This window comes from Mercenaria mercenaria, chromosome 7 (assembly GCF_021730395.1).
Source record: "Mercenaria mercenaria strain notata chromosome 7, MADL_Memer_1, whole genome shotgun sequence".
Lineage (NCBI taxonomy): Eukaryota > Metazoa > Mollusca > Bivalvia > Venerida > Veneridae > Mercenaria > Mercenaria mercenaria.
In genome coordinates, this window is record NC_069367.1 from 54003389 (window position 1) to 54017209 (window position 13821).

The 13821-nt window shown below is 35.6% G+C and overlaps 1 protein-coding gene across 3 annotated transcripts in view; it reads left to right on the top strand.

The window, feature by feature from the left end:
* Positions 1-13821, top strand: part of LOC123555815 (uncharacterized) — a 32272-nt gene that overhangs the window by 6413 nt on the left and 12038 nt on the right. For 2 of the 3 annotated variants that reach the window (XM_053548412.1, XM_053548414.1), the window contains exons 3-9: positions 363-482; positions 988-1176; positions 1673-1716; positions 2588-2621; positions 4646-4831; positions 9111-9245; positions 11540-11742. In XM_053548412.1, coding sequence (XP_053404387.1) covers positions 363-482; positions 988-1176; positions 1673-1716; positions 2588-2621; positions 4646-4831; positions 9111-9245; positions 11540-11742 — 911 coding nt within the window. The remainder of the gene's footprint in view (positions 1-362; positions 483-987; positions 1177-1672; positions 1717-2587; positions 2622-4645; positions 4832-9110; positions 9246-11539; positions 11743-13821) is intronic. The other variant, XM_053548413.1, reaches the window with a different exon arrangement.

The window sequence follows — 13821 nt, forward strand, 5'->3', positions numbered from 1 at the left end:
CATTAAGGGATGGGGATTTCCCCTTGCTACAGTAGTGTAGACTAGAGCCCCAGCTACTGTCCTGTAAGAAATAAAGTTCTAAGCCGGAGGACCCCAAGACCCATCCTCTGCTATGAAACTTTCACCTTCAGCTTATGTAATTAATGAACTCTTTATTGCAGTAGTTGATGGCATAATTATTTATATTTTATATCTCATTTCCATCCCATAAGGCAGATACGCCTGAATGAATGCCCCTGGGGCTTTTTATTTTTCTTTGATTTATTTTAGGGGCCAAAATTCTGCCGTGTTTGTAAAAAAATCATATTGTATGGAAAACATACATAATTAATTGAATTAACGTTATTATTGTCTTGTTGTAGGGTTAGTATGGCAGGATCAAAATGAAAAGATATTCCGTATATCGTGGAAACATGCTGCCAACCAGTGCTTTAACATGCAAAAGGATACCAACCTGTTTGAGAGATGGGCTATACACACTGGTGAGATATTCTCTTTTAATTACATCATTACAAATATTGAGTTCTCACAAAGCGGATGTTTTCAACCCCTTTTAACTTGTGTATATTTCGTCTTACTTAACATTTTCACACTTTTATCTTCCCTCTCACTATCTTCATTTTTGAAGCCTTCCTTTCACTGCTTTTATACCAACTTTTATTTGGTTGTGACACGCAACCCGGCTGTTATACCCATGAGGGGAGTCCAGCCGTATACAAAGATAGATAGTATTTAGTATAGATTTTCAGGTGCAAAATTTCTAAACTTTTCTACCACAGAAAGTTTGTATTCATGAGTATGTTGGTCAGGATAAAAAAAACTAGGTCATTAGTAAAGTAAAATCATACAAATTTTCTACCTGATCTACATCAGACATTTGTCTTTATGAAATGTACATCAAGTTCGAAACTAGGTTTATAACAAAGTTCAAAGAAGCATTAAATTATGAATTTGCACTACTTTAATTATCAAATACTTTTAATATAGGACGCCACCAAGATTCTGATCATAAAAGATGGAAGGCAAATTTCCGTTGTGCATTAAACAGTCTGCCTGATGTAACTGAGATGAAAGAGCAGGGAGTGAAGAAGGGTAACAATGCCTTCAAAGTCTACAGATTCTTGGATGAAAAAGAGGCCAAAATAGGCAAAGACGGAAAAACACGGAAAAAGAAAGGTATCATTTTCATGCATGGAAATACTGTACTGAATATTTTTTGCTCACCTGTACCAAAGTGTTGGGAAAAATATTTTGTATACTAGGTGGATATTCCAGAGTCTATCATTCTTGATATTTGTTTGCTGAATTCTTATAAAAAATTAGAGCCCTGACACAGTACAGTATGCTGAAGAAATATTACCAATTGATCAAATTCTGTCTGAAACTAAAAACTTGTCATAAGGTTTTGATGAATTTGAAAATTGAGTAGAGAGTTTACCAATGGTGAAAAGCTTGTTAGCTGAATCTAGAATTGGTTTGCATATGTTCTCATTAACTATTTGGCTCAAGACATTATATTTTAAGTTATTCAGTCGGAAGGTTTCATTTACTGGCTTGGAACTAGTAGAAGGATGAACCAATATTAGTGTTATGTAAGTGTTTTGACACAGTTAGAATAACACTGCTACTTATAATTGTATAAAGAAATGTTTTTCTGTTGTTATTTTTTCAGAGCCTCCAGAGTACAAAGAAGAAAGTCCTCTTGTGAAATTTAGAGTGAGTTTTAAAATTTATTTATAAGTTCTTGCAATATTCCATGATGCCTTTTTAATTCACTCGAGTGTGCCTGTGAAAGCTTTCACCTGTTGGGTACTGGTATACACCATATTCCCCATTTTAAACACCTGTGAAATGGGACGTATTGTAGTTCACCTGCACTGGTGGGTGGGCAGCATTCACAAAAGCCATCCATTCTGTGACTTGAATAGATATTATCCAGTGTTCACCAAACATAGTCACAATGTTTACAGGCATAACGTCTCAGCAAAGATTGAAAAGCAACACAATTCTTCAAGCCTGTAAAGCCACAGCTGTTGAATTACTTAATGTTGCAGTAACTTACAGTGTCTGCAGTCTGACTTCAGCAGTTCTTATTTGGTGTTCACTGAACTGGGTCACAATATTTGTGGGCGTGATAAATGTATGTAAGACAGTTTCAATAACTAACTGGAGTGTCTCAACGGCTGTGGAGTTATGGCCCTTGAATTAATCAGGTTACATTAAGGAGCTTTAAATGGATTATTAAAATTAAACCATTCACATATTAAAAGTAATGTAAAAGTAATCTGAAAGTAATTGTGATTAAACAGTATTTTGCCATGTAATCATTTACATTTGGATTACATACATGTTACATTGCAGTACTCGAAAAAAGTAATCTGTCACAACTGATAACAATTACTGACTAAGATTATCCCAGGCCTGTTGTCTGTTGTATTCAGAAAGGATACAATGAGTAATATTCATTACCATAACCTTTTCAAACGAGGCATTTAGTGGGAGTATGAAGTGATAGCTCTAGTACTTCATTATGCTAGTAGATTGATGCTGATGAAAATTGCATTTAATATGTATTATATATTTACAGGAAGGTTTTGTGGTGTCATGCAACACTGGAGAAGGTAAGAGGACACTTATTTATGCTTTGATTTAGTGCAGAACTACTTTATAAAACTTATAGAGCTTATTAGAATCACACTTTAACTGCTGAATGAAACTATTCTTGTTACAATTTAACCTTTTAAGGAAGATGACAAGAGTTGGCTAAAAAAAAAATATTTATTCTGTACTATTCTAGATAATAAAACTATCAGAGGTAAAAAAGTAAGTAAAGCATATTTAGCAAACACATCTTTAGCAGGACTATTTGATTTAATTTGTAGAGTTATTGCTCCTGCCCACTAATCTTTGTCTGCATCCCATTTTTTTGAGTTTTGTGTGTAAGCTGTGTGTAAGCTTGTATCACAGTAACACTAGTGAGAATGGATTGAAACTTCACATCCTTGTCCACTCACTGTGATGATTTAATGTGCAGTGTACTGGTTCCATAACTTCACATGAGGCTTCTCCACCGTCAGTCCTACTGAAAGTTAAAGCTTTTGGTTAAATTTAATGTAAATTATGGCCCTTTTTAGCTTGACTTTTCGAAGAAAAAGTAGAGCTATTACACTCGCCCTGGCGTCGGCATTGCCTTCGCCGTTGGTTAAAATTTTTGATAAATGTCAGATATCTCTGTTACTATCAAAGCTATTGTCTTGAAACATAAAATATTATTTACTATCAAATTCTGCGCCAGAAGAAACAATCCCCATAGCTCTGATTTGAATTTTGACAGAGTTATGCCCCTTTATAACTTAGATTTTTTTGGTTAAAGTTTTTTATAAAGTCAAATATCTCTCTTACTATCAAAGCTTTCAACTTGAAACTTAAAATAGTTATTCCCTATCGAAGTCTACACCAGGAGAAACAATCCCCATAACTCTGATTTTGACAGAGTTATGCCCCTTTTTAATTTGAAATTTTTTGGTCAAAGTTTTTGATAGAGTCAAATATCTCTGTTACTATTAAAGCTTTTTCCTCGAAACTTAAAATAGTTATTTACTATCAAAGTCTACACAAGGAGAATCAATCCCCATAACTCTGTTTGAAGTTAGATAACCCTTGTTTTAATTTTAAGTATATTATGGCCCTTTCAACTTAACAATTTGGAAAAATAAAGTTTTGCATACAATTAACTAAATAGCTGTTCCCTCAGTGACATCTCAACTCTCCTTACTCATGTGATATACAGTAAAACCTATTTTAGCAGTCACTTCTATTAAGCAGCAGCCAGTGTCTCATTTCCCAAAATGGTCATTCATTCTATAAATTACCTGTATTTAGCAGCCATCTGCTGTAAGCAGCCACATTTTCCCACTCCCTTGGCTGGCCACTTAAGACAGGTTTTACTGTACTTACATTATCCAAGTTACAGAACTTTTATTTGAAATCAGTAACCACTGGAGGGAGTGAATTGAAACTTAAAAACACTTACCCATTGATAATCTGACATGCAGGTGTGTGCAGACTCCTTAACTCTATATTGCATATTGACATGCTTCTTTATTGTAATTTTTAGTAAAGTTTGTGTATATTAGCTGGAATCTCAGTAAGCATTAGTGGGAATGGATTGAAACTTCACACACTTGTCCGAAGTGATAAACATGATGATGTGACAAGAAATGCACAGGTTTTAAAACTCTGTTTGCTTTTCCTCTAAGTTTTGCCTCTTCTTTTGACTTTATCAGTTATGGTTTAAGTGTCTACACAGTTGTTCACTGTGATGGTATGATATGCAGTTCAAAGGTTCAGTTACTCTTGCTTGATCACAAGTGTACGCTCCTTTTGTTTTGTTTTTTTTTTGTAATCTATCTCATTAAGCACCACATGAGATGGAAGTTTTCAAAATTGTTGACTCTTCTGTACTTTTATATGTCTGTGAAATGTCTGTGTTTTCACAAATTTAACATATTTAAGAAGGCTTTTGAATAGTCGAGCAATGCTGACCGCTGACAGCTTTTGACATTTTTAGCTATTCACTTTCCTGGACTCTTATATCATTCATTCTGGCATTTTGTTGACATCACTCTTATTTCTACATGTCAAGCAGGGACATCATCAGGTGCTAGTGGAGCTACTGGTTCCAGTCTTCCTGACCTGCATCAGCTGGTTCCACCAGTATCGGGTGTAGATCTGCTGCTGGAAGCCGACTCCAAGGAGAAACTACAGCCTATAGTTGGTGGGATGGATAACTTACAGGAAATACTGGCAGCAGCAACTGCATCTCTCGCTGGTATATATGTTTCTATTTCTTGCAGACTTTATCTGCTCTTGTTGATATGGTTTTAGTGAACACATACATTGAACACAACTAGTGTAGTTTTTACCCTTAAGAAAAATTACTTGGTTTGCTTGACACATAATTTTATTTTGGTAGCCCAGTGGTCTTATGGTAATGGGCTTGACTGTCAATCCAGAGGTCTAGGATTCAAATCCAGGCTCAGGCACTGGACACATGTCACATGTATCAATGCTCTGTACTGGGCACATTAAAGAACCAGACTGTCTGTTCATAAAGAGAGATGAAGTTAGCTGGACATGCATGTATTGAACGTTCTCTTTATCTGTTCTCTGGGCTTTCTTCCACTCTGTCCCTTTGGTTAAACCCCTCTGTATCTGCACTGATAGAGAATGAATTTTATTTTCTTGAGTGGCTGCAGTATGTACATGTATATATAAAGCATGTTTATTAGGGATGGGAACGAATATTCGAATATTCGGAAATCGGTCGAATATTCGAATATGAAAATCAAATTCGAATATTCGTAAATTATTGTATATTTTTGTTCAAAATAAGTATCATTGATTTTGGGCAATATGAACATGCTAATTGTACAGAATAAAACCACGTCACGTTTGTTTATCGTGTATCAAAAGATGTCCAATTAACAAGAAAATAGCAATGCATAATTGGCAGGGGCCATCGTTACGGATTAACAGTTTGCAACAGGCGTCATTGTGTCAGATGCATGTCAAAAGATGTCCAATTAACAAGAAAATTGCAATACATAATTACCTGGGGTCATCGCTACGGATTAACAGTTTGTATTAGGCGTAAATGTGATATCTTTTTATCTTTTGTTCATTTTTATTGGCGCCTGTTTTATGTAACAAGTTGTAGAATTTTTTTTTTTCGAAAACAATACCAAACTTGTAGATATTGCCAATATTTTGTACCACGTTTCAGACCATCCGCAGAATCGGGTTTTATCCGCAATCGGCCGTATTCGAATTAACTTTTGAAGTATTTTATAATAAAATCAAGATAACATATGACTGATGCATAAGTTCATGTTGAAGGAGGTTTAAGTTTGCCTTACTTGCTTTTTACACGACGATTTTTACACGCCGATTAAAAATTTTCAAAATGGCGGCAGTAATACAACAGCGCGTCACGTGTTTAAATCGGACGACCTGCTATTTTTAGATAAAATTGCGGCGGTCTGAATTATAATCGTTTTGATATTAGTATCATTTGAAGCTAAAACACTGAATTTGTTAAATATGTTTATGATTATACTGACAGAATCGTGAAATAAAATGCTAGGATCGGCGGGTTTTGCTAAGTAGGATCGGGTTTACCGAAACAAACATTTTTTTGGCCTTATTACGTACGATGATCCACGCTGTAAACAAATGAATACGTTGTGTATATGCCAATCACTTAATAAGAATTTAAAGCTTCCATTAAAACAAACCGAATATTCGAATATATTCGAATATGGCAAACCGAATATTCGAATACTGATTTCAGTATTCGTTCCCATCCCTAATGTTTATCATGAAAAGGGTGATGTATGAATTTTTCTATAATTTGTGAAAACATAATATTATGGTAAGATGCATAACCCACATTATAAGGATGTGACCTAATTAGACTGTAGGACCTTTCGAAATTATCAAAATGTCAAGATTAGTTTTAAATTTATCATCAAAAAATGATTTTGATAGGAAATTTTCCATTGTAAATTGTGGCCAATTTTGACACTTAAATGTTCTAATTTCAGTTTTGACTTTATTTTGTAGATGGACTGTTATAAAACTTTAAGAATATCTTTTATAGCATAAAAGCAACATTTCCATGAAAAAAATTGTAAAATTATTTTACAAAAGTTTTCTTGGGCAATAAAAGTACACAATGGAAAAATACATTATAATTGAAGATACCCTTGTAATGATAAAATATTCTACTTCCATCCTTGAAGACTTTAAAATGATGATATAATTGTAAGTCTGTGGGAATGGTTTAAGTTAATATTGTTGATATTATGAGGTTAGTTAACAGTGTTGAGTACCATACTGAATTCTATTGGACTCCTACACAGCAGGAATAATCCATATTTGGACGAGGCGAATGCCGAGTCCAAATATGGGTTATTCCTGCTGTGTACGAGTCCAGTTGAATTCAGTATTGTACTCAACACTGTTAAATTATCTCTTTATTTCACACCACAAAAAGATAGATGTAAAAAAAGAACTTCATACAGTTTAACTCGCAAACAACAACACACATTAATTTAAAATACGTTCTGCCCTGATAACACATAGATTCTGTACTGGCACGCGAGTAGTCCCCGGACAGAAATTGCATATATTTCGTCCTCAAAAGCTTAAACAGTATCAAGAATAAAAATGATCAACATATATATATACCTTAGCTCCAGTATTACCAGTTTAGGGTTTTTCCTGTGAAATGACGTCACGTTCGCGGGGAATTAGCGAGGCCCGAAATGGGGTCTGTAGAACGTCAAATTTTATCATGCTCGATAGTTATGCCCGGACACCATTTTTCATGAATATATTTATCGGGAACTGCCCATATGAGCAGGAATTATGAAAAGACAAATGATATTTTACATAACTGTAAAAAGATCACAAGTTTGTGTCAAATTTATTTGTCCCAGCCACACGGAAAATTGCGACAACAGAAAATAGAATACTTATGCTTAAGTCACAGATATTAATTTTACAATAACTGGCTAATCGAACAAATTATGAAATATTTTGGCAAATTAGTATTGTTGTCACAAAAAAAAAAAGTTTTCTTGTTGAAAGTGTATGTATCGTCCATTATTCGTAAAGTAAAGACATGTAACCTTAATTTTAAAACCCTCTAGACGGGCATCTAGTGCGCATGTGCAATAAAAGCAGAAGCCCCGCCAGTGACAATGTAAACAAGTAACCATGTGGTAGGATTTCCATGATTATTATACTCATATGATTACCTGTGAAAAAAATTAACTTGATAAACTTCTCCAAAACAAGCGTCTGTATGATTAGGCACAAAAATATGTAGACGAATCGCAAAAATAGAGCGTTGCGGGAGGGAGTCCAGGGACTACTGATGTCCGGGGACTACTCGCATGCCAGTACATTTAGATCTACCCTTGGTGCAAAAAAATTTCGAAAAAAACTTTTCGTGAAATTTTGAACCGAAACCATGATGATTGGATAGGAAACGTTCTAACTAAGAAGTTGAGTGCTTACACTAACATGTTTCGTTCAAATATAAGAAAGTTGTCACATTTTTTCAAAAACATTTACCACTGTCGCTATATACAAGGGAAGTAATTCCAAATCACCTTATAAGGAATTGGAAGAGTTGTCCTGTCCAATATGAAAAAAGATATGGATTTTTGGGACTGGAATCAAATATGAAAAAAAATATGGACTTTGTGGATTGTAGATCTCGGATGTTACTATATATACTTATGAAAATGTGACACACAGTACAATACTGGTTTCTATTGTATTGTCATGTGATAGATAGAAAAGCTTCCAGTTGGTTAAAAATATATAGGTGTGAAATAAGACAAATTACACATCTTTGTAAAGATTAAATATTTAACCGTTTCAAGAAACTCTGATACAAAAACCATGATGTATATCTGCAACAGCAGAACATTAATGCAAACCAAGACTGCTCTTCAAGAGATTGTAGGTTTGATACATGGTGGAGTTATATTTTCTCCATGACAGTATGTAATTACATTGTATAGCTCATTTATACTCTGACTAATTCTTGTGAAGAAGTTGTCATTTAATTTTGAAGAGCAAGGTACAGAATGCAGGAACATTGGTTAGTTTAGCTTAAAACTGTTATAGAAATGAAATACTATATTTGAATAATGTTAAATCATATAAAACTAACAAAAACATATTGTAAGAGTGCAGTTTGGGTTTAAAACCACTTTTGTTACAGTATTTTAGTTACCAAATGGTGGTCAGCCTTACCAGTGTTCCAGGGTTCTTTACCAGTACTGACTCATTCTCTTTATTTGGTTGACATACAAATCATAGGGGGAGAATGAAGGATTTTAGATAGTCAACTGTCATATTGCCATAGCAACAAACACTACTGTTGAAAAATGGCTTTAAACCCAAAACAAACAAACAAACACTATGCCCAGGGATTAAATCACAGCCGTATTATTCAAGCATTTGGCAACATGTACTTGGGGCTAAGCAAACAAAAAGGTAAATCATAAATATTTATATTTATCTACTTACAGCTGGTGGGGATGCTCTTGCCTTAGAGAAGATCTCAATAGAGCAGCTGAGTCGTTTGGGTGAGGTATCCAAGATGAAGCTGGATATAAGACAGAGTGACAGAAAAAGAAGGAAGAAAGAAGTTTCTGGAATACTCAGTGAGTACAGTTATTAAATTAAGCTTGATTGTGAGATTTAAATATTAAAGTCATGTGATAAGTTGCTATCCGGACTGGTTTGGTATGAACGAGGGACCATCTTTAGGTCAAGAGACCAGATATATAATATATATATATATATATAGAGGAGTGTGTCATTTTATTAGCCCACCATCATCAGATGGTGGGCTATTCAAATCACTCTGCGTCCGTGGTCCGTCGTCCTTCCGTCCGTCCGTCCGTCCGTCAGTCCGTCCGTCCTTCCGTCCGTTAACAATTTCTCGTTATCGCATCTCCTCAGAAACTACCAGGGGGATTTTTACCAAACTTTATCAAAATGATGTATTGGTACCCTAGTTGTGTCCCCCTGAAAATCAGACTGGTTCAACAATTTTTTAGTGAGTTATGGCCCTTTGTTTATTTCTATAATTTACATAGATTTATATAGGGAAAAACTTTGAAAATCTTCTTGTCCAAAACCACAGAGCCTAGAGCTTTGATATTTGGTATGAAGCATCATCTAGTGGTCCTCTACCAAGATGTTTCAAATTATTTCCCTGGGGTCTAATATGGCCCCGCCCTGGGGGTCACTTGGTTTATATAGACTTATATAGGGAAAAACTTCGAAAAAACGTCTTGTTCAAAACCACAGGGCCTAGGGCTTTGATATTTTGTATGTGACATCATCTAGTGGTCTTCTACTAAGATTGTTAAAATTATCCCCCTAGGGTCAAATATGGCCCCGCCCCGGGGGTCACATGGTTTACATAGACTTATATAGGGAAAAAACTTTGAAAATCTTCTTGTCCAAACCACAAAGCCCAGGGCTTTGGCATTTGTATTGTAGCATCATCTAGTGGTTCTCTACCACGTTTGTTCAAATTATCCCCCTAGGGTCAAATATGGCCCCGCCCTGGGGGTCACATGGTTCATATAGACTTATATAGGGAAAAGCTTTTAAAATCTTCTTGTCAATAACCTACAACATACAAATTTGTATGGTTTTGAGTGGCAAGATGAACCTTGACATGAGTTGGCCTTGATTTTGACCTAGTGACCTACTTTCACATTTCTGTAGCTACAGCCTTCAAATTTGGACCACATGCATAGTTTTGTGCACTGAAAAGAACTTTGACCTTGACATTGACCTAGTGACCTACTTTCACATTTTTGAAGGTACAGGCTTCAAATTTGGACCACATGCATAGTTTCGTGTTCCGAAATGAAATTTGACCATGATTTTGACCTAGTGACCTACTTTCACATTTCTCAAGCTACAGCCTTCAAATTTGGATCACCTGCATAGTTTTGTGTACCGAAACAAACTTTGACCTTTACATTGACCTAGTGACCTACTTTCACATTTTTGAAGGTACAGGCTTCAAATTTGGACCACATGCATAGTTCTGTGTTCCGAAATAAAATTTGACCTTGATTTTGACCTAGTGACCTACTTTCACATTTCTTGAGCTACAGCCTTCAAATTTGGACCACTTGCATAGTTTTGTGTACCGAAATGAACTTTGACCTTAAGATTGACCTAGTGACCTACTTTCACATTTCTGTAGCTACAGGCTTCAAATTTAGACCACATGCATAGGATTGTGTACCGAAACAAACTTTGACCTTGACATTGACCTAGTGACCTACTTCCACAGTTTTCAAGCTACAGCCTTCAAATTTGGACCACTTGCATAGTTTTGTGTACCGAAATAAACTTTGACCTTAAGATTGACCTAGTGACCTACTTTCAAATTTCTCAAACTACAGCCTTCAAACTTGATGCACATGCATAGTTTTGTGTACAAAGAACTTTGTCCTTGAAATTGATCTAGTGACCTACTTTCACATTTTTCAAGCTACAGCTTTCGTGTTGTGTACGGAAATGAAATTTGACCTTGAGCTAGTCAGTAAGTCTTGAAATTTGGAACACTCAAAAATGGCACATTGGTGGGCGCCAAGATCACTCTGTGATCTCTTGTATTATTTTAAAACGTAGGGGATTTGGCAACAATAATAGCCAAAATTTTAGGAGTTATGGCCCCGTAATTAGTCAGAATTATCATATTTTACATTGTTATCATAATGATCTTCCCCATCTATTAAACAGTCTTCATAAAACTTACACAAAATATGTATGGCCACAAGATCTTGCATAATTATGTGGTTTGGGGTAGACCAGATCACAGAGTATTGGGCCTTAAAGAAGGCAAAATAAAGACAGTGCTGTTTCAGTTAAAAGAAAAAATGTAAATCTGGTATTGAGATTTTTAAAAATGATACATATATTACAGATGTGTTTCTGTGTAATTGGTGTGAGAAAGTGTTTCCTACAAAAGTGGACCTGTTCCAGCATTTTCTGATAATACACCAGGACAAGCTGTTGTCAGGAGAAGAGTATGGTGCCAGAAAACACACACAACCCACTGAGAAACTGCAGCAAGAGATAGAGGACCTAGAAAAAAAAGTCCTTGGTTTTACACAGGAAACCTATCAGGTATATATGTTAGTGTTATTTTGTCTCAGTGGGGGGAGACATATATTGTTTCTGCCCTGTTCGTCCGTCCATACGTCACACTTCATTTCCAAGAAATAATTGGAGAATCGTTTGACCTAGAACCTTCAAACTTCATAGGGTGGCAGGGCTTATAGAGTAGATGACTGCTGTTGTTTTTGGGGTCACTCCATCAAAGGTCAAGGTCACAGGGGCCTGAACATGGAAAACCATTTCCGGTCAATAAATTGAAAATCATTTGACCATGAATGTTGAAACTTCATAGGATGATTGGTCTTGCAGAGTAGATGACCCCTATTGTTTTTGGAGTCACTCTGTTAAAGGTCAAGGTCACAGGGGCTTGAACATGGAAAACCATTTCCGATCAATAACTTGAGCTTCATGTTGAAACTTTATAGGATGCTTGGACATGCAGAGTAGATGGCCCCAATTTATTTTGGGGTCACTCTATTAAATGTTACGATCACAGCAGACAGAACATGGAAATCCATTTCCGGTCAATAACTTGAGAACCATTTGACCAAGAACTTTCAAACTTCATAGCGTGATGGGACTTACAGAGTAGATGACCCCTATTGTTTTTGGGATCACTCCATTGAAGGTCAAGGCCACAGAGGGCTGAACCTAAAAAACTCTTTCTAACCAATAACTTGAGAACCACTTGACCCAGAATGTTGAAACTTATTAGGATGATTGGACATGCAGAGTAGATGACCAGTACTGATTTTTGGGTCACTCGATCAATTGTCAAGGTCACAGGTGCCTGAAAATGGAAAAAAGTAGATGATCCCTGTTGCAGCAAACCATCAGTTTCTTTTCTTTGACTTTCACTCCTGTCCCATATTGACTTCTTACCTATACATCTATGCACTGGGGGAGACAAGCGCAAAAGCATCTTCTAGTTATAAGTATACACAAGCCATTGCAAAACTCAGGCAAGAAATAGAGAAGATAATGGTTTTAGGTATGTCTGAATATTTCAATCAGTTTACTCGGCAAGCTGAGAAACAACAGCAAGAAAAAAAAAGAAGTACTGTTAAGTTGGTAGTTTTGTGGCACGAAAATATTTCATGTGTTTTTCCAAATAGGAAATTATTGCCAAAATGACATGAATGAGTTAAAGCCAAGTACTACCTTGAAATTGAATTTGTTTACTGTTGCCTGTAAGAACCATAATAGTTTCTTCATATTTGGATTTTAGAATATGTATCTTCAGACCGGTTTGTTTAAGTAACTCTTGTAATCAATGTCAGTATCAAGCAAAAAAGCATATACCGTGAAATCATTTAAATTCGCTGGCATGAAATTTCGCGCAAACATGAAAAAGGACTGTTTCGCGCGGGCTTTAATTCACGTATTTTCAATTTTAGAAATGAAAAAATAAAATTAAAAAATATAATAGCGCGGTCTTAAATTCGCACACCGGTCCTAGCGCAAAATACGTGAAAATTCGCCCTACGCGAATAAAAATGATATAACAGTAGATTATAGTTTGAGTTTCTCGCACCTTTATAAATCAAGTGAAATAGGGTTATTATAACAGTAGCTTGATCAGGGATGTTGTATTTGGCTTGAGTGGATTTTTTCAGGTCTGTTTCATGCACAACAAGTGTGTGCTCACCTTGTAAAATCAATTAGAGACATATACATCTTGGATCAAACAACTGTTGTATCAACCCATTTATTATATAACTCTGCCGTTATTATCTTTTTACCCCAGAAACAAGGATTTGTTTATTTACCAGGTCATGAATATTAATGAAAGTAGTCCAGGCAAAGGCAAGATACATTATCAGATTTCCAACAAGTACAATACTGGTTATGATTTGATTTCTGCCAGTTTGTATCATTTGTGAGGTAGTGATTTAAATCCCTGGGTGTGGTGTAAGTTCTCTGTGACAATTTGATAAAAGTTGTTTTTCATGAAATCATTTCATCTTCCACCTTAGATCAATGTGGAGAAGTTAGCAGGTTCTTATGGAGAACAGGACAGTACTGTTACAGAAACCAGAAACTCTTATGCCAAAATGGGTGCTTGTTTGCAGAAACTTAGCTGTTAAC